At 41.4% G+C, this 22,336-nt stretch overlaps 1 protein-coding gene across 5 annotated transcripts; it reads right to left on the bottom strand.

Annotated features, from left to right (window-relative positions):
- Positions 1-382: 382 nt before the first annotated feature.
- Positions 383-22,294, bottom strand: KLHL15 (kelch like family member 15). 5 transcript variants are annotated; one of them, XM_032192480.1, is made up of 5 exons: positions 22,256-22,294; positions 20,664-20,741; positions 20,087-20,183; positions 9,823-10,534; positions 383-1,732 (listed from the first exon to the last, which is right to left on the bottom strand). In XM_032192480.1, exons 4-5 carry the CDS (start codon positions 10,525-10,527, stop codon positions 623-625), a joined length of 1,815 nt encoding a protein of 604 aa, XP_032048371.1. In that variant the 5' UTR covers positions 10,528-10,534; positions 20,087-20,183; positions 20,664-20,741; positions 22,256-22,294; the 3' UTR covers positions 383-622. The 5 variants fall into 5 exon arrangements, with proteins under 5 accessions (XP_032048371.1, XP_032048363.1, XP_032048381.1 ...); XM_032192472.1 differs by lacking the exon at positions 22,256-22,294 and adding an exon at positions 22,087-22,153; XM_032192490.1 differs by lacking the exons at positions 20,664-20,741; positions 22,256-22,294 and adding an exon at positions 22,087-22,142.
- Positions 22,295-22,336: the final 42 nt, after the last annotated feature.

Raw genomic sequence — 22,336 nt, 5'->3', positions numbered from 1 at the left:
CTGGTACTACTGTACAAAACCAGGAAAAAAGCCATGCAAAGGGGTCAGGATTATTCTGAAAGTATTTAAGGGAAAACAGAAACACCTAGCAGATTTGAGAATACTTTGCAATTAATGGGAAAAGCATCCAAAGACAACACAAAACACAAAAATGGTTTAGATTTCTTCTTTTAAACCTGGTTGTAACCTAGTATAGCTAATGAGTTTTACTTTGATGCTCAATAAAAAAAATGAGAATAAAGTCTTTCTTCTCTTCTTTCCACAAATATTTTGTTAAATTCAATTGATTTCAGAAGCAGTGTGGTATCATGGCCATAGAAGAAAAAAAAAAATGTATTATGGACATGAAATGCTATCAAAAAAAGTAAACACACCCAAAAATATATTTTTCTTTCTCCTACTTACAATTATGTTTGTTAAAAAAAAGCTTTTACAATATCAGACCAACTACTGACTTTTCCAATAAACTTGGTAAGAACTCTCCCTGTACATCCCCATTTCTCTGAAGCATTTAGCAGTTGTTCATATAGACAAGCTAATGTCTCTGAAGGAATTCAACTGGTTTGTGTTTTCTGACAAAGGAGTTCAGCTTTTCAAATTTCACTGGGTTGTTCATTCCTTTTTAGCTGCAACGTCTAACATGCTCCAAAACATATTCAGGAAAGTGCAAGCTGCAGACTTGTAAGCCATCCAGCTTACACGGCATCCTCGGGTATTCATCTTCTTTCCATTTGTTTTCCTCTGGATCAAAGGTGAGAATTGAATCACTGTAATGACCATTGTAACAAAGGCCTCCAAGAACCATTATCTGTTTGTCCAGAACAGCTACACCATGACCACTCCTACCGATCGGCATAGAAGCCAGTATAGTCCACTGATCAGCATCTGGGTCGTAAACCTCTGTAGACGGACACCCTTGAGACTCAAAGGAAGCCCTCAGAATCACGCAGACACCACCAAAGACATAGAGCTTACCATTATAAGAAATCATTTTGTGAAAGCATCTCGCATAATTCATTTTGCACTTGTTCTCCCAACAATTAGTGACCACTTGAGTTCTCCTCGTTCGCTGCTCTACTGTCCCTTCTTTACTGGGATCGAACACACACACTTGCTTAGAGGTTGAAGATGATGTAATTCCACCAGTGATATACAGCTTGTTCCCAAGCACAGTCCCTTCGTGTCCGTACTTATTGACTGGGTAGGGATCCACAAACTCCCATTTGTCTTCAGTAATATCATACCGTTCGGTTGAGTAAAACGTTTCGTCCCTGGTTCTCCCAGCCACCGCGTAAACATACCTCCCAATCACTCCAACAGCAAACTCAGACCGTGGGACAGACATGTCTGCCATTCGTAACCAAGTGTTCTGTCTTGGGTCATATCTAAACACTTTGGATGAAGCATGAAACTCACCGTCTGGCCCCAGTTCTTCCCCACCTAATAGGAACACAAAGTTATTGACAATGGCAAGGCAGTCTGGTCGTAAAGGTACTTGAGGACCCTCGAGTTCCCACCAGACCCTCGGTTTGTGCAAGAGAAGAATTTTACTGTTTACCATACTGTGTCCTATCATTCCTCTAAATACAGCAGTCTGGGGTTTGGCAGAACGAATTTTGTTCGATTTCATTTCCATCAAAGGCTGTTGGTGAACGCTATGAAAGTAATTCATGGCTTGGTCAACCTCATGTCGCAGCTGCCGGGAGTATCGATAAAACTCTGATGTTTTTACCTATGAATACATTTAAAAGATATTAAAATTCTGACCAAGAGAAACATTCCAGAAAATCTAAATGACTATGTGTCATTAAAAGATTATTTTACTTAGTTTCATTCGGGTATTCTCGAGAGCAATTGCATTTGTGTAGGGAAGGTTAAGCTAATGCACTCTTATCCAAAATCCAGAAGGCATTTGAGAAATTAACAGCGGTGGCTAACAGTTTCAGTGGAATACTCGCATGCAAAATTTAAGCAGGGATTATGCACAACTCAAGTCCCCTAGTTTAAAAATCATTATTCCTTCTCCCTAAAAGCTCATTCATCTTCTGCTTAATCAATGAAGTGCCAAAATTAAAAGCGCACCATTGTCCTAGTTTTGAAAAACATTCTACACAGCCATTCTGTGCCCACTTTACACTAATTTCTAATGAATTCTCACCACAGAGCACAAGCAGGTATTCCTGAACACAAGGCTCTGCTCAGAGGGCCATTTAATCGTGGTGGAAAGGGAAGGTGCACAAACCCCTTCCTTCAGGGCATGTGATCACACACTTTTCATCATGGTTACCTTACGGTTCCCCCTCTGTGCATCTCCACAGGTTAACACACACCTTCAACACAAGAGGAAAACATATCAACAAATATTCTTTTGCTTGTGCATTTTACTGGTAAATTGCAGATGTAGGTTTGAACTACCACTTCCCCAGTGAGCCTTAAAACCTTTGTATCGATGCCTAGTCATGAAGCTCTCCTTCCTGCTGCCATCTCTCAATTTGAAAAGAGCTCTCTCTGCTCAGTTTTTCTGAAAGAATGATTGTAATTTACCTTCCCAGGCCTCTACCTAGTATCTAAGCTCCTTTAAGTTCCTGAAACTGGTCTGGAGATGATTCCAAAACATATCATCTGATTTGAACATTTTCATTTATGTAACTCCAGGAAGCCCTCAGTCACCCTGTGACTCTTTTCAAAGAGGCTTCACTCTTTCTGTGCAACATTCTGAATTATACCTCTAAAACATAGCAAAACAAACAAACAAAAAACCCCACACTCCCAAATATTGCCTAACCCACAAATCCTCTATCAGATTCGATCCTAACTCTAAGTATCTTCCACAAAAAAAAAAAAAAAAATAAATAAAAAAAAAGGATTGCTTTCTAACACGCTCAACACCTTTAGTTCCTACCAGCTCCAAAAGGAGGAGCAATGCTCTGAAAAAGGGTCATGTAGCTCCAAAATTTCAAGGTAACCACACAATAACATCAGAAACTACTGTATTTCAACATCTGTTCCCCCACTTCCTCCTACTCCCAGGAGGCAAAAGCCCAGAGCACCACTTAGGTAAGTGTTTATGGTGTGAACGAGTTTTCACATATATGAAAAGCAGTTTTGAAACAACTATTGTTTATACCTTGTGAATAAAATAGCTCCATAAACAAGGACTATGCAAATTACATTAGCTTTCTGTTAATCGCTTCTCTTCCTTGCATAGTAACCATGATGTTCTGCTATGAGATAAACATTTCAAAAAAATCATTTCAAGCCACATCCCAACCACAGGTAGACTTAAAGATTCAAATAAAATAAAATAAACAGTAAGTTAAATACAAATAAGTAAAACAAAAATGACAAACAAGGTGGGTATCCTCAAAAGTTACTTTCAAATTCTAGAACAAAACTACAATTTCACACTGTTTGCACCCAAACTGGAGCAGTCATTTCTGGAATTAAGCAAAAAGACAGATGATTTTTGTTCCACCTATGTGCATCTGAAGCTTTCTTAGATGATTATGGAAGATCAACGTGCATAAAACAAGCATGCCATCAAAGGCTGGCTGAGAAGGGAGGTGTTGTTTCTTTCCTCATCCGTCTGTCTTTACGATTCTGTCTTTAGACCTAGAAATGGAAATGCCAGCTGGAAACTGGCATAAGCTTCATATATCCTCGTCACTCTACTCCTTTATTTAGACAGTCTAAACCTCACACCATGAGAGTACACGAAAAGAAATGAGGGATCTATCTTATTTCAGAGACAGCCTCTCAAGGCCAAGGAGCCCATCTCTCAGTAGTTTATCACTACTTTTCTTGATAAGGGCATTAACATCAAAGCAAAGCTTCAACCTCTTACCTTAAACCAGTAAGAAAGACATCAAGAAGCAAACATAACCACCAGTTATAAACGAACCTCTCAGACTGACCTATGTCTGATTAGCTACACAGACAATCTTAAACAGAAGAAAATATGTAAGCACTGGGAATTCTTACAATATTCAGAAACAAAAACTAGGGTGGTACGCTGTTTCTCTATACACCAGTAAGAAAAGGTACTTGGAGGCTTCCTAGACTTTGCTGGTGGGGAAAAACATCAGTGTTGCTAGCCTTCCACCAGCACCACCTCAGCCATATAGGAACAGTACTTCTCCTAAGGCTCAAATGATGGTTTAAGATGAATGTTGGGATGTGTCTACAGGAACAAGTAGAGACTGTTCACGCTTGCTTGGTATGAACAAAGGCAAGGCAACTGTAGGACAGGTGGCCCACTTTCACATTCACCTGTGTTCATCTGTGTGAGATCTGGAATTACTTGAAAGTCCTATCCAGATCATAGTAAGGAAAACTTCCCATACACCTACACTTTGGAATAATTTTATAATACCTTTAATTACTTGCGTGTATAATCAAAAAGGGAAGCAAGCATTAAAATGTATGTGTTTAGTGGTTAAAATACAACAGAAAGTTGTATATGTTTTAGTTTCAGTAAATTACAAGCATGGCCCACAACAAGCCTGTTGTGCGAACTACTGTCTGATACCAAAAATATGCTAATGGAAATCCCTCAGTGTTCAGAAGTAGGCTAGAAGTAGAAAAAGTAGTTGTCCAACAAATATCTAAGTGCTTAATAGCAGACCATATTTTTCTGTTAAGTTCAAATGGAGAAGATCTAGAAAGAACATGCACTTAGTTACCAACATATAATATAAAATTAAAGAGAATGTTCAAAGCTTGTGTGGGACATGTACAGATGGAGATGTACACTAACTGTGATGAATTTGAAGTAAAACAAACGTGCATGGTAAGAAGTATATCATCAGCGCTGTAGTGATAATAAAAATGTTAAGTGCTTCACAGCATTCCCAGAATTTAGAGAGACTTTCTGTTCTCTTGCTGGAGGGTCTCACAGAAAGCTTGATTCAGACTTCCTCACCAACACCAGTCTTATTATAAAAATGAAATTTAATCCAGGTGATAAGTCTTCCCTCCTGTGTTTTTTTTTGCATTGTTTCCAGTATTATTCTTCAGTTTTCCAGACAAAACCTTCTTAGAGGTTCTGCTAGGATACAGGATTAATATTGGGACATAGCTACCCAAAGAACCACAGGAGAAGTACGTCATCGCACCATCTACTAGTTACAGTGGTTCACAGACAGACTTCTAGGTACACAGTCAGAAAACAGCGTGAACAAAATGAAGTGTTTCATTCCATAGAAAAGATGAAGAAAATAATTAAAAGCCATTCACCTCCACAGCCATCACCAAAACTTTACCAAAATTGTCACCATCCTTCCAGGCATAGTAAATTGGAGCTGGAATGCATTTTCTCTTCTTCAATTTGAATCCATGAGATACTCAGTAAAGAGCTCTGATTCTCCAAAATAAAGCAACTATTCATCACTGACTATTTTCCTGCAGAATCACAATGCATGCAAGTTAAATAATTTTTCTAACTGTATTCTGAGAAGAAATAAACCCAAAATATATGCCTTTACATTAGAGTATCTAGTCTGAAAAGCGAGCCCTATAAAGGATCAGATAAAACCCGTGCTATGTCAGTCTTATTTTTCCCCTCTAACAATTAAGGAAATCAATAAGTAGAAGGGAAGATAATGAAGTGCAGGGTAAATTTCCTTTAACAGTAGTCTGCCTTCAAAGCATAGCTTTTTTTTTTCAGCAGCCATTTACCACTTCTATTTGTATTTTTCTTACTTGGTCTTTTAGTAAAAAGCTTACAAAAAAAAAAATATATATATATATATATAGAAAAGCTGCTTTTGAAGTGGCCAAAATAAACATCTCTTATTTGTAAACTCAGTAACTAATTCTTAACATGTGATTATCTGAGGTAGATATTAGCATAGTTCCTTCTGTAGGACTGGTAAAAACTCTGAAAGATTTGGATGGCTCATAAAAAACTCCACAATTTCTAGCCACATAAGCAGAAAACTATTTCAAAGGTCATAAAATTGTTCCTGAGTTTTTTAAAATTGCTAATTCTGAATGTGTAAGTGAAGCAACTCAAACTCAACTACCAGGCACGCAGAAGCTATGCTAAGTCTTTCCAAAGAAGATGTATCAGATTTCTAGAGCTAACTCCACCTTTTACTTGCAAAAATAAAAAAAAAAATAATCAAGATTTGACTAGAGATTAGGCTGACTCAAAACAAAAGATCCACCAACTCTGCTATGATTCATATTATTTTCACATCTCCTTATCTCTGGCCATATTCTAAACACGATTACAAGCCTGTCAACAAACATGATTAAATTTCTGGCACGCTTACTCCAAGTCAAAATTCAGTCAAATTTAAAAAGTTACATGTATGTCTCTAAAGGGGCAGCAACCAAAATTACTTTGCAACCCAACATCAGCATACATGACACTAGGTAAATTGCTGTACTTAACTTTCCCTTTCTCTAGCATGGGTGATTACTTCGTTACAGCCCATGGCCAGTGTGAAAACTGCATAGGACTTTGAAGGGCTGTTCTGCGAGTGCTACAAATCACGTAGTGCTTTTCAGCCTAGCTGTAAAAAGACAAAAAGACTGTGCAGCTAGAACAGTGCTCTCAGAGTGTCTCCCCAGTTAAAAAAAAAAAAAAAAAAAAAAAGGAGCAGCAAGAAAAATTATCACAGCCAAGCTAGAATCTAATTGCAAGAACTCTCCTATAGAACCAGAAATCTATATGCCAGAATTGAGGTGTTCAGCACATAAATACTGCTAGCAAGTCTATCCAAGTCAGAGATAACCTTCAGACAGAAAAATATCATGTGCAGCACCTATTTAAGAGAAGTGGGAACCACTAACCTTATGCACTAGACGCTTATTCTAAACCTCAGCATATGAAATATGTAGAAAATATTGATGTGTAATTTACTAGATATGGAGGTGAGGAAAAAAAATATAGACAGATACATTTATCAAAGACAAAAATCACAATGACAACATTATAATGCCATCTTCTCAAAAGCAATCATTTGCTAGATATAGAAAAGCACATACTCAAAGATGGACTAACTAATGTGCTTTTCATCGTATCTCTAAAGTACAAATTGAGGTACCTAGTGATTAGTAAGCTTCTGATTTAAATTCAGAATTTATAAATCAGCACGGACTAGTCGTAACACACTCTAAAATATAGTTATTTCAAAAAACTTCCATGATTTAAGGACAGAGGTTTTTGAAACATTTACATCTGAGCAGTACACAGATCGAAATCAAATATGAAGGGAAAGCATAACATGGTTGCATACAGTAACAGAGAAAAACTCAGTTTGCCTTAAGACTTACAAGAGTTATGGGTAGGTTTAAAATAAAGGCAAATGTAATGTCTAATGGAACTTGTGCTTCTCAGTCATGAACCTTTCCTTTTCCAACAATTTCCCCAAATCCTTATATTTATCCTTCCATTTTCCTCATACATCTATTTTAAGAGCCAAACAACAAAGTACCTATTCCTACTTTAGAGGCAGCTCTTCCAGAACCGTTTAGAGCAAGCAAACAAACCACACCTTCTCTTGTGCATCCCAAATGCATGTCAGTTGTGAGGTATTAACTCAGTCACTCATCGATTCCTTTTTAAAAAGACAAGGCATCCCACTCAGATTGTAAATCTCTTTTTAAAAACGCTGTAAGAAACACAATGGCCTAAGAGGCAAAAAGTATCCTTACTGCAACTTGCAAAATTATGTAAGTTATTTATGTACTATAATGACAGGCATCTCAGAAATGCCTGTTAGAAAGGTTACATAAGAGTACATATGACATGTCAGTGAGTGTATTGTGAATTCTGAGCTTGCTGAACCGTAAGAGTCAGCCTCAGACTGTATTTGGTACATTTATGCAGGAGTTTACCATGCGCTGGCTTCAGAAGGAGGAATTCTTGTCTGATTTTTGATCTCCAGGAAAGCAGAGTAATCAATATCTTCCCCCTTCCACACACAGTAGCAGGTTTTCCTCAAGTTACTGTCAGAACAGTTAACTGACATGTTATTTTATTTAAAAAAAAAAAACGTTTGTTTGTTTGTTTGTTTGTTTTTACATTGGCTTCAGCTGCAGATGTCCTTTGTCACTTGTCATGTTGGATTACTCAGTGCTCTCTAGCAGGTCAAAAGACAAATACATTTCTAGCTGCAGTGACGAATGACATGCATATTTAGCTGTGCTTCCCTGTGCTGAGCATAGCACTGTGTCACTGTAGAAAGTGCACTGGCGTCTCTCCGTTGCCACATACAGTTATGGGTAGGGCATTCACAGATACAGCTTTCACCTGTGGGTATATAACCCAGGGCACTGAAAACAGCATCTCTCCTTAAGTTCTATCTGTTTGGTAGCTGCCAAGAGAAACCATGAAAAGCCGTGTATGCAGGACAGATATCAGTGATATCAAAACCAACTTCAGAAGTTACACCTGAATATAACCCTAAAAATCAACACACACTTTTCACTTGCGCTTGCAGAAATTTCATGGGAGACAGCTTGATTCTTGAACTTCTATCCCAAAAACTCAAAGAGCTGAAGCCTCTTCCACAAGAATCTTAACCTATTAAATTGACTTTAAGAATACCTGGTGAATCCTAACAGTTTTCCTACTGAAAGGCTTAAATTACATAAAAAGGTAAAAGCTTTATAAAAAACAAGGCACCACATGGTATCTTGCAGAATCCAGCTCTTACTAGCTGGAAACATTTTAACCCAATATAAACATTCCATTAGTGTTCTGAAACAATTCTAGGTAATTAGATTTATTTTATGTCCACAGGCTAATACAGGATCACCAATATATTTTATGTATTAAGTTCTCTACTCAATTCACACACAAAAAAACAACCCATTTAAGGCCCAATACAGGGCCTTAAATCCTATTAATTCATTAGGAGGTGAAAAACATACAAATTAAAGTTCGTCTGATCGCACAAAATTAATAACATAGTTAAAACAAAATAGCACAAATTAAGTAACTCTTAACTTGAATACCTTTACTGCTACTAGCCTGTAAGAGAGCTGATTATGAGCTTTGTAGCTCTCTACTGTTGACAATAAATATTCCTGAGATTATCAGGAACTAAAGAACAACATTTTTTGTCTATTCTTCAACAGAACAGTGGAAAAAGCAAGTTCTCTTTTTTAACCTCTCAACATACACAGTCATCAGATAAATTTTAGATCGCCTATTACAAAGATTCCTCTGATATTCAAGGTCATTATGTTTCACACTGTCAATCACTTTTGGTTGCATTATTTGCCTTGTATCAAATCAATTGCACGTGTAACTTTGAGGGACAGGGACTTAGTTCCAACTTCTGTGTAACAGCACAAGTACTGAAGATACAATAACAACAAAAACACCCTGCAGATTTAACAGCAGATGACACTTTTCATTTGTAAACAATTCGAATTTTTAAAGAAGTACTTAAAACACACAAACTCCACAGTCAGAATGCTTTGATTATATTGGTAACATTTGTCATGACATATGCCCTATATAACACGTGCAGTCCCAAAATCTCTGGAAAGCAAGAAGCAACTTGTAGAAAACAAGAATGATTAAAATAAAACTTGATACAGGTGACCTTGTTTTAAAACATCCTTTCCATATGAAATCACTTAAAACACATGTACTGTAAACCTACCTGTTCTCCAGCCACTGTACATACTACTGTCTAATAAACATCTTAAAGTATTGTCATCTGATTATCTTCTACAGGTATACTAGAAAAATAAATGGCATATTTTTGTTCCTCCTAACAGCACTGGGAATCTTACCTATTTAATGGCATGCTGCCCTAGCTAAATGATGAATCCTGTCTATTGCTTTTCAAATGCACCAACCTTCTCAAAAACACTGGATGGTGTCATCAAACAAAACCTGATGTTCTGAATGATGGTGTCCGTATGCCTCCAGCGTCTTCTATCATGGCGCAGCCAGGCCTGAACAGCTTCATACAGCTCTATCTCTGGAAACCTGCTCAGATGATCATTATCCAAGTAAGACATGAGCTTCTCAAAGCTCAGATACGAAAGGAAGTCAGGTCTGGACATGAGTGGCACAAAATTCTCTAGCAGAAAGGAGTCCAATTTTTCCCTGACTCCTTCGATGTTTACACCAAAATCATCCAGGAGTCTCATAATTTCTGCACAGTTTTCTAAGCAGATCTTAGCTAAGAGAAAAGAGCAGCAAAATTTTACCACCTCTATAAGCTGGACATACATGGCAGCCTGAAGGATTTCATGAACAGTGTTCATACTCAGTTCAATAGTTCCATAGTACATGAACTGGAGGACATGACTGAAGCCTGTAGCTGTCAGACCTTTCAAATGGATTTTGTCCTGATCTCGTTCCCGCATGTCAGCTGTGAACATAATCCTGAAGTAATCACTCTGGGTGGCAAGCAGTGCTTTATGGGCCTGAAATTGGTGGTCTTCAATGACAAGTGTGACATCAAGAAGCAATCCCTCCTCATACAGTGCTCTGAATCCAGCAGAGACACTGGTGTCATGGATGGAGGAGCTAAACCCTTCCACGTCCCCTGCCATGAATCACCTGGGGGAAAAAAATAAACATAAAAATAAAAATAAATTTTTATTTCTAGTAACGAACACATCACAAACTCTTCCTAACCAGATAAATCCTAACTGAAGTTGCTTTCACTAAGACTTAAAAGTCTTCCCCATCCTTTTGGTTTTATCTTCAGCTGAGAAATTAACTGAAAAAACAACTTAAGACTCGAAATTTAAATACTTTTCGCCCCCAAATATTCTCCTTTTAAAGAAAGGATGACGAACAAGAACAACTATGCAATAATACCAAAGTAATTCCTCACTCCACACTACCTAGTGGTCAGATAATGAATATACAATACCAAAAAGCTCACCATTGTTCTCCCTCCTTCCCCTCCCCCCCTCAGTCTTTCTAAAGAAGGTATCTCAGGAGAGCAATGAAACACACACTTGAATATGAAAGGTTTCAGAAAGGAAGTGGAACTTCCTTAACTTCAGAACCAAGCTGTAAAAGAACTGTACCAGGTGTAACATAAAAAAAATAAATAAATAAAATTACCCTCCTTAAAAATGTACATCAATTTACTCAAAAGTTATTTCTGGGAAATGAAACATTTTGCATTCGAAGATACTATTTAAGTTTTCTGTGTCTCATTTGTCCCATAACAATATAGTCCAACCTTCCCTCTTGTTTCTTATTCTCAGAATTATTTACATAATGAGATTCATAAACTACAAAATACTAAAGGCCACAGGAAGCACTGACAGGATCAAGTCACAAGAAATAATATTCTATCTACTGGGTTTAGTGAAGCTTAACTGCTTTTTAAAGTGCTACTTCTGTGCAAGCTAGGGTCAACCACAATTAAGTCAAAAAGAAAATAAAGACCAGCAGCATCTTGCCCTGTAAAAGTTAAGGAAGATTAATAACCAGTAAAAAGCAGTATAAAAAAGTACTCAAAATCCAAGAATTTGTCAAAATCTTGCTCACCTTCCTGGGGTCTAGCTAGGGTGCAGTTCCGTTAAACAGCTTGAACCAACCTAACAATTTATCACTACTCACAGGGCAATAGTGTGCTCCACTCTCCCTCTGTCCTCAACCTGGAATCTAAGCTTCTGCTGCCTGCCTACTTTGTGCCACTTCTGCTGCTCATTGGACTGCTCTGGAAAACCCATTCAGCTCTTAAGCCTGGTAGAAAATAAACCATGGGGGAAAACAGAACCAGAGAGCGACCAGGTTGGCCAAGGTTTCACAACTTCAGAGAGCAGTTAGCACGTTGCACCCCAAGCACAGCATCCTGACTGCTGCCATTCTATCGGCAATGTATTTTATGAGGCTCCATGAACAGATAACCACCTCCTCTCCTTAACTCATCCACACCCATTCTGGGAAACAAAACCTGAGATTTTCTTTGTCTACACAAAACTACAGTGGTGTGTGGGTGTTTGTAGCCGCGCCTTGTGGAATTGGCACCACTCCCACACTGTTGAAGCCTGCTGACAATCATAGAATAGAGTTAAGGCCAGGAGCAATTCAGGCAAATTAAGGCCTAAAAGCAAAATTCAAATTCCTCAAAGTTAGAGCAGCAGCAAGGGAACAAAGCTGACAACCCAAATACTTTCCGGTGATCCAGTATCCATGAAAGGTAAACTCCAGAAAGGTAAATCATCATCAAATATTTTCCGCTTAGCTGTTGATAATTCTTGTATAAAAGCAGGAAAGGATAGAATTACTCTTCTAACCCTTACCATCTCAAAAAGAAGCAACAAACAGAAGAAGAAACATAAAACCTGGCTTCAGTAATTTGCTTTCCAATAGAAACTGTGATATCAAATAAAAGACAAGCACTAATATTAGATTTTTTTTTCTTTCATTAGAGCACTTGTAACACCTCCCTGTCCACCTCCAGTTCTCTGATGTCTAACAGCAGCTGAGCTCACACTAAATTCTTCTCTCTTTATGAAACTTCATGGTTACTTTAAACAAGCTTTAAATGGGCTCCCCATTTTCACAAAATATAGAGCAACTTGTATATACAACTGCCTCTCCATCGGGTTTGAAACTGGCCACAGGGTTCAAAGGTTAGTAGGATTCTAAGGCAGCAAAGCTGGGTTAGCTACATTTCTTTAGGAGATAACTAAGGCATACACCTCAGCTTCAACTCCAAGGTGAATGGAGATGACAGGACAGAAGGACAGTTGACATCTGCAAATGTGAGACATGAACAGAATAACAGAAGAATAAATATATATATATATATATATATACACGCACACACACACACATATATATATATAAAAGGACAAAAAAGTCACAAGAGAAGGAACATTCCCCAGGTGACTGAAGCAACATATAATAATCTGAAAACAATGGGATTTCCCATCACACAGGTGACAATCTTGTGGAAGGGGTTTCTTCAAAACCATACATATGTTACTGCATACATAAAGACCACATAGGAACAACACCAGTAAGACATGTTGGGGGCCTTTGCCCTTAATTTGAGAAAGATAATTACATTATACATACTCTGTAAACGAGAGGAACTCGGGGATTTTAAAAGGGTGCTCTCATCACCCTCAAAGCAACAAAAAGGAAAAGTCAGCAAGCAAAGATAAAGAGAGACAAATCCCAGAAGGTAAATGCACCAACTCCAGAGGAGCAAGTCGGGTGATCTTTTTAATGATCTTGATAAATAAAGTCACGATATCCAAAACCCAGCATCAGACAGTGATCTAGGCAACTGACTGTGGAAGGCCCTGCTTGAGCAGGGGGATTGGACCAGACAACCTCTCCAGAGGTCTCTTCCAACCTCAGCCATCCCTTGATTCTGTGATCAAGGTGTTTTTATAGCAATTGCTTTAATTATTTTTTTTTTAAATTTGATTAAACAATAGTAAAAAGAAAAAAATCAGAAATAAACTATTACAATTCAAATTTGTATCTATCAAAAAGTAAGGTGGTAGGAATCACCAAAAGGCATTAAAAAAAAAAACTGCATGAGGAAGTGCCTAATAGGTTCCAATTTTCACATCTCCCTCAAGGTAGTTATTTGGTAAAAAATATATGTATAAAAACAAGAAGTCAGCCATAAAACTCAACGGTAACAAGGTAGTCAACACTCTGAAATTATTATTTCAGAATGTTTCAGAGAATGTGATGTTTTAAGTCACTTAATCCTTCTTTTCATATCTCTGCTTACATTATTTTTAGCAAGTCTACAATTTTCAACCTCAAAATGCTTCCTCCCAAACATCACACTGCATTTAATGGATGTCTTAGGAAGACACACAAATAAGACTTCACTAAAACCTCATCTAAAGAAGCCTCAGAATTTTACGAGTAACAAGGAGAAGACTACTCATCTCCCTCTATTAAACAAAAGGAGTAAATACTCTTTTTCCAGTACAAAGCCATACACGATATCAGAAGTCACAATTTTCCTTAAAACTCAAAATTATATTGGCCATTGAATATACTTTAACAAGGGGTTAAAATAGTTTTCTATAAAGTCTTCAGCAGAGACTGAAAGAGTAAAAGTTAAACGCATATTATGACCAACTGGTAAAAATCTCCATTGCTATAGCCAGTATTCCAAGTCAAAAGCAAACAGCAACATGGTAGCTCAAACATTAAAAAAGCAATACAAAATACTCTCAAAGGAAGTCATTTTTCTAAAGCACAGCTATCCTATTCCTCCCACGCAGACACTTGCAATCTTCGATGTAATTCTATGCACTATTCAAATGCTGCAGCTTATTTCCCAGAAGACAATAACGTAACAATTTTTTCTTACTTTCAATAAAAATGCAAAATTCAGAGGTAGATTTTTTTCCACCCATGCAAATCACAATAGCACACTTGATTTGACAGAAGACATGTAGCCTACAGTGATCTGTACAAAAATGGAAGAAAAAATTCCAACGTATAAACAATAAAGGGAAAAACCCCCTAAAGCTGACATTCTGCATTGTCCTGCGCATAACAGAGCTGATCAGTGTAATGCAGCACAGGAAGTAAGATTCTCTGCTGAAAAAAAAAAAAAAAAAAACAAGACAAATATGCTCAACCTTGTTAGCTTTTCCTGACATTTCTTCCTCTTTCAGCACATAATGCATTACAGTCTACTCTGCTGCGACTGTAAAAGCTCTTTCTTGGAACATTGATTTCTCATCTTTATTCTGCAGTTGTAATAAATGTCTGAAAAGCCTGCTCCAGACTGCTTTTTCTTGCCGAACAAGGAGAACCTTCTTTCCTTAGGGTCTGAGGCTTTTAGTCACAAGTAGAAGAAATGGAGGCTAAATGCACAGGCTACTGAGAAGGAAGTTATGGAATACTTACTCGTGGCTTACGCCCTTCTTGATTTCAATATCTATCCAAAAGCAGTACTTCCTGAAAAAAAAGCACCCTAAAAAGAAGCATCTGTATTTAATACAGAACTCTGTGTGCACTTTCTAGGGATAGAAATGTATTGTCCCAGTAAAGCACTGACATGATCAGGAACAGCATCTGAAAGGCAAATTTCTGCTTTCCTTTCCTGCTGTTCCTTAATTACTCATTTGTGATGCTGAGACAGAACTAGCAAGCTTCAGATGAACTACCTTGTTCATTCTACCTACCTCAGAGAAATTCTAAGAAAGCATCTATGTGAACACAGCTGAACCACATTTTTTCACATAATAGAACACCATCTCCAGGTTACACAAAAAGATATTTCACAAGACATATACATGTATAGCTGTGTTTTGGTAACATAAAGTACTAAAACAGAGCTTAAAAAACAGAAATCTGTTCAATCTATCCCATTCCTTTCATCTGTCCAATGCATGCATTTAAACCTAAATTTTAAAGCCAGTCTGTACGCTTTATATAGCACAGCACATAGCAAAAACTGCTTTGAGGAGCACTCTTTCACACTAACTTTACTTAAACCAACACTGTCCTGCACTAAGGCAACATTTCTCTATAGTCAGATTTTATACATATATGTGAAAATAGACTACTTACAAGCAAAACTTTCAGTTGTATACACTGGTCACTGAAAAACTGGGCCTTTGAATGCAGATAGGTAATGAGTGTATAAACATGTTTATACGGTATAATTTATCCCCCAAATTAGGCCTCTATTTATATGGTTTGACACTAAACCCACCAAATTTTGTCTAAACCACCATTTTTCCTCACAGCTCCCCACTAAGTGCAATGGAAGGAATTATATAAAAGTGAGAAGGATCAGTAACAGTGGATATCAAAACTTTCCGTTGCCGGAATAATTGGAGATGCAGGAAACAAAGAAGCACATCAAATTTTTGTATGTGTAAAATCTTTTATAATCCTAAATTTTGGAACAACTTTTCTTAAACCTCTCAGCATTATCTGGCAGTTCATGCTGAGGACTTCACCCAGCCCGAGGTGAGAATTCCAGAAGCATCCAGTTAACTTCAGAAGTGAAGAGCTGTAGGCTTAACAGTCACAGAGCCAAAGGAACAACGCTGCCAGAACTTCAGAAGCTAACACTTGGGTACTCTTGAAAACTAGCCACTGCACAAGGCTTTTCTTTTAGGGGCATACATCAGACACCGACAGTCTCTACCTGTGTTGCTATCTCCAAGCAATCCACAGCAGCTTTCAACAGCAGCATTTCTGCAGCAGATCAGTTGCCTGTGAGGTCATCATGGCTAAGCTAGAAGTGTCATCAGAACTAGTTATAACCAAACATACTTAAATGACATATGGATCGTCTCAGCTCTGCATGCTTATACGTCATACTGGAAATGTGCTTCAACCACAGCGTACAGGACTGGGAGCCTTTTGTTTTGAAAAAACGTCTAACCCAAAGCAGATGTGTCGCTGCTCTTAGATATATGTACTCATAATGGATAAGGTTCTCGACTCACATTGCTTTCTGTTCCTAAAAAACAGCATTACAACCCAGTTTAGTCTTTCTGCACTGAAGAATCCAAATGCACACACAAAAAATAGTCTTTAAAACTAAATGGTTCTATTGAAGAATGTAGGTATCACATACAGTCAATTTACACAAATACTAACAGATTTTGTCAGAAACTTCGCATTTTACAATGCTAACAACCAGAGAAGAATAATATGCTCACCGGATGAGCCCTTAAATCAAGCTTTAGGATGATAATCAACAGGTGTCTGGTGAAAGCGGATGCTTGACAAGTTTTTAAGACTGACAGACATATTAAGCTGCTGCAGTTGCCTGACCAGTTTAACCTCGCCTGACTGAATCTAAACTCAGTTTCTGTCCCATGAATTAACATTAATGACATATATGTTAGTTTTGCATAGTTTGCCCATTAAGTGGATGACGTAATTGCACCTCGCAGACATCGAGAGGTTTTTAAACCATTTGGCTGAACTATCACTACAGCTACACCTTTATAAACAACATGCACCAGAGCTAAGGACAAGCACAGCCCAATGCTGTTCCAGCTACGTTTACTGATGTCAGACATGATGTCTAACATGATGTTAGACATGCAGTCTAAAATATTTCTAATAGAGCCATAAGAACGAGAATCGTCTCTAACAAGAAAAACTTGTAACACTAATATGTAAGACTTAAATGATGGCAGGGATGAAAACTGAATTGCCACTGCTCTCAAAGAAGGACCGCCCTAACTTAAGCGTCAACATTATTTATGTATTTGTAACTTATATAATGATTATTGTATCAAATGTCAGAACGATATTGACCAGTGATTTTCTCATTGTCAACATACTATGAACATCATCACAGCATATTTTATACAGGAAAATATCAAATTAAGTATTTCCTACTCAGTCACCAAAATCTAATCCTACATGTTTACAGCAAAGTGTTTAGGCTCTTATTACATACAATTTTAGCATAATAAAAGGTAATGAGCTGTTAAGTTACTACTTCATAAAAATTATTTTTAATTAAATTTAGGATATCTTAACTACTTCTTAAAACTCATCGACTTGTTTGTTATCATCAGTAAATTTATTGCTAACTCAGCTGTGCTTTTTAGTAGTCCTCTGAGAAAATAAGAATGATGAGATTGTACCCTTTGTCCAAGATGCACAGCTTTTGACCCCACTGTCAAGTGCCAACTTAATTTGTCAGGACAGAAGTCTCAAACTTCTCCAAATCAGCACCAAATTGGCAGCTACTCAAACAAAAAGACCCAGTGCTACCTCCAGCATGAGCTCAACTTATCTGTTTTGCTTCGCCTGCTGAAAGGCAGATCAGCACGTGTAGATCCAAACCAGCTACAGGATATAATTAAGGAAAGTGAAAGGAGATGAGTGACGGTAGGAAAGCTTATAGGACATGTGGTAGAAATTAAACACATTGGCTAGGACACATTGGCTAGGTGTTGGAAGGAAAAAACACAGAAAGGATGTTGACGCATGGTGGTATGCCAAGGGGATCCAAGTGTGAACTGGGGTGATGGTGGTGAAAGGGCTGGGTTACGTCTTAGGAACAAGTATATGACACAACAAACAAGTCAACAGGACACCACGCTTCAGCAGCTCTGCCTTTTTATCGGGTAACAGCTTTATGGTTCCCCTATTCTTCATTTAAAGGAATGAAAAAGACTTCAAGTTTTTAAGTGACGTTTAAAACGGGTCGAAGCCCCAGTACCGATCCTGAGTGGCAGGCTACTCCCGCTACCAGTAACCACTATTTTTTCTAACGCCGCCGATCGCAAAGTAGCCCTTTCCTGTGGCAGGCGCTTGGCTGACCTACTTCAGCTCTCCTACCGACGCGTCCCACACGGCTGAGCGGCCCCGACCAACGGGGCAGGAGGGCCGGCGGGTCCAAACGGGCCGCCGGGGCCCGCGGCGCCGCGCTGGGGGTCCCCGCTCTCCCGGCAGCCCGCCGCGGCCCAGCCGTGCCGCCGCCCCCTCCCCTGCGGCCGTAGGCACGGAGCTCGCCGCCTCGGCCGGGCTCCGCGGGCGGAGCGGAGGAGGAGGGCCCCGGAGGCCGGGTGAGGCGAGGGGGCCCGGGCCGCCCTCGGCGGAGCTGCCGGCAGCGGCGCGGCTGGCGGCTTCGCCTACCTCTGGGCGGCAGCGGCGCTGAAGACGCGGCTCCTCCCGCAGAACCGGCGGAGAGGAGAGGGTGCCCTCCGCCTACCATACAGCCGGAGGCGGCGGGAGCGGCGGGCCGCGCCGGGGGGCTGGGGAGAGGGGCGAGGGCTGAGGCGAAGCCGGGAGGCGGCGGCGGAGGAGGAGGAAGAGGAGGAAGAAGGGGGGACCCCGAGCTCCCTCCTCCCCGCTCCGCCCGGCCAGGGGCGCTCCGGGCTGCCCGGCGCCATGCTCCCCCGCCGCGGGGCCCCCCGCCGCCCGTCACTTCCGCCGCCACCTGCGGGCCCGGCGGGCAGCCCGCGGGAGGGGCCGCGCCCCGGGCGCCGCAGGGCGGCCGCCGCTCCCCCGCCCCGCGAGCCGGCGCCTCCCCGGGCCGGGCCCCTGCGACGCCGCTCTCTCGCTTACCGGGGGCGAGCAGCGGCCGCCGGCCGCTGGGGATCGGGAGAGCCGTGCCCAGGAGCGTCATCTGCTCGGCTCCCCGCCCGCCGGCAGCCACCTGCGGGGGCTCCGCGCTTCGGGCCGGCCCCGCGGCTCGCCAGCCTGGCGGCGGCCCCCGGGGCACGGCCGGGCGGCTCCCGGCGGGGATGCGCTACCGGAGCGCGCTGCGAGCGGCTGCGAGCCCTCGGCGGAGCTGGCGCAACTCCTCCCCCTCGCAGCTGGCCGGCTGCGGGAGCTGCAGGCTGAGCACAGCTCGGCACGGGCAGCCCCGCCGGCTGCACGGGGCTTTGCCGTGGCCCGGCCTTCAGCTCCTTGCTTTGCTGTTCGAGGCCGAAAGCAAACCCAGCCTTCCCCGCTGTAACAGGCTGCACGCCCGCTGCCATCCTCCCCGTGCGTACTGCTGTTCCCATCCCCTGCGTGCCAATTTTCAGCCGCTCTCGATGAATAAAACAGCAGCGCAGCTCCTCCAGAACTGCCTCCCCGACCTGAGCGTCTATCCCACCTCTCACAGCTTCGCACAATCAACTAGTTACTCCGTGCTCAGCTTCACAAAAGACTTCCCGCTGCTCTTCCCGCTCTGTCCAACTGACCTCCTGCTGCTCCCTCATGGCCTACTTACTCCATGCTGCAAACAACCCGCTCCCATTCACTCCCTCGAACCAGTGACCTGACCTCTCTCTGCTCAGCCAACTTCATACCGTTCCTCCTCACGCGCTTACTCACGCAGTAAATTTGCCCCATTTCCCCGGTCACAGTTTCAAAACCTGTTACTTGTGCAGTTACGGTGAGACAACCAACTTTTACACACCCGCTATCCCAAAGCTGCTACCATTCCTGCCTCCTCAGCCTCCAAAAGGCAGGCTCTCCCTTATTCACAGGCTGTGTCCTCTGCTGCATCAAGCACGTACCACACCGCTAATATCTCGTGCTTTGACAGGGAGAATCACTACAGAATACGTTCCACACATGCAGAAACCACACAACTGAAACACCACGCATCCCTCTGCCCTCTTCAGACTTTTGGCCTTCATAGTTCAGGGAGGGTGTAAAAAGCTAGCAGGGCTGTTTTGGTTTTACCTGACTGTCATTTTGCTGTTTGCAGTTTGTGGCAAGCTGAGGTGTGAGATGATCTTCGGGTCTCTCCTATACACTGCCATAGAAATGGACCTCAAACCTGGCAAAAAAAAAAAAACAAACAAAGCAAGCCAGCCATTTTTACATACTTGTTCTCATCATTATTAAAGCATGTATTAAAGTATTAGAGTATTAACAAAAAAACCACTCCTCCTCCACATCAGACAATTTACCTCCACTGTAAAAGCCATAACTTGTTAATAATGCTTCAGTCTCCTAACTAAAAATGTGAGACTCTTAAATTTGGGCCCCAGACAGCAACGAGTAGGGTCAATACTACCTTAATTAGTACTAATTTACATAGAGATTTAGGTTGACTCCTCTCATTTAGGTATCTGTACAACCTCGGTTATTAAGTAGTTACCATTGCCTTAACTGAGACTATTGAAATTAATATAATTCTGGACTTAAGTTTTTGAGTTTTATGAGTATGCAGTTCACTATTCCATTTCTATAATTTAGACATTAAATTTAAGCATGCACGTATCATATATTTGACAGTTCCTAGAAATGTTTTTACCTTGTTTTGATTAGACATTTGCAGTCTTTAGACTTTCATTTTTCTTCACACTACACATATTCGCAAATACGGTGAACCCTAGTAACAAAACATCAGAATATGCAAAATGTAGCATTTCGTTGTTTAAAGTAGGCGCAACCGTTTGTGGATTTTTTCCCATTCCTGGCAGAATTCTTGGCAGGGATTAAATCATTTCTAAAGATTGCTGCAAACGTGACAAAAGCTGTTTCTGTAATTTTATACTGCACTGCATTATTGCATAAATATATAACTAAGTAACTGTAGAGTCTAGTATTTTCAGCTCATTTTCATGCCCAATGTCGAGGCAACTACATTCAAGTACCACATCGCGCTCTCACTATAATTTGTCTATCTGTCATAACCATATATTGTTTCTCCCAAAAGCAAGATATTTACAATTCTTATGTAAAACATCATGCGGCCTGATGAAAGACTAGAAATGCAAACGTGTTTTATTTTTGTGCAGAATTATTGGGCTGCAAGACATAATACATTTTGTCACTGGCAACATCATCACCGTACGGTTTCTTGCCACATTCTTGTATTCTTTTCTTCAAAGCAAGAATGCTGGCAATGTATTTGCTACGGGTATATACAGCAGGAGTCACTCCTGGATCTTGTAGCAGGAAAGTATGGGAATAGCATTTGTGAAAGTGGGAGGTTACGCGCGTTGTTAAACCAGGCATACCAGTTTTGTACAGATTTCCATCATCGCGTTTTAATCACATGTGCGCTGTGTGCCTGAGACCCATTGTTTTCACCCGAACAGCTAGCTGGGCAAAATCTGGGAACCTCCACATTTTCCAGTAAGCAAAACCGCTGTTGATGAATGTGGATGCATCTGACAGCGGTTACTCATTGTGAAACCAGTTGCTCTGATCACTGAAGAAATCCTATTAGAGTAGCAACCTCCCCTAGGCCTTTAAGAAGTTCCCATGGAGAAGTCAATTCAATTCCCCACGGGGGAGGGCTGTGAATTTGGCATTTAGTCTCTGTTAGGTCTCTAAAATGGCTGTCAGCACTGATCAGGGGTTTTATTCCATTCTTAACACGTTTATGTTGTAAACACGTTACGTTGCTGAACACAGCATGCATTTGGTGGGGGGCTTGGGGGCTGTTTGGTATAAAAGAAGAGCTCATGTCTTGGGGCAGGGCCCTATATCTGTCCCCTGCAGCACTCCGCCTCCAGAAGCCAGCAGCGAGGGAACGAGCGGGCTGTCATTCGCAACCGCGCCAGGCTGGCGGCCAGCGGAGATCACCGGCCCGCTGGCGGTGACATTTTTAAAGCCGTTACAGCCGTTACAGCCGTTACAGCCGCGGCGCTGGGCGCGCACACGGGCAGGCGGCCCGCCCCCCCGCCGCCTCGCGCCGCGCCGCCCCCCCCCCCCCCACACACACACACCTCCATCTCCGGGCCGCTGGACGCGCGGTGACCGCCGCGGACGCCTTCACCCCCCCCCCGCATCCCACGGCGACGCCCGATCCCCGCGGCGGCCGTTAGGGCGGCCGTTACCTCAGCGCCGCCCCGCCCCCGCCTCCCCTCCCCTTCCCCCTCAGCCCGCGACCGTTACCCGGCGGCCCTCCCGCCCCGCGCATGCGCGAGGCCCTCCGCGCCCCGGCGGCGCTGCCGCACGCGGGGCCGGGTTGCATCA

Source organism: Aythya fuligula, chromosome 1 (genome assembly GCF_009819795.1).
Source record: "Aythya fuligula isolate bAytFul2 chromosome 1, bAytFul2.pri, whole genome shotgun sequence".
Classification (NCBI taxonomy): domain Eukaryota; kingdom Metazoa; phylum Chordata; class Aves; order Anseriformes; family Anatidae; genus Aythya; species Aythya fuligula.
Note: the sequence above shows the minus strand (reverse complement) of the source record. Positions and strands in the feature narration are given on the sequence as shown.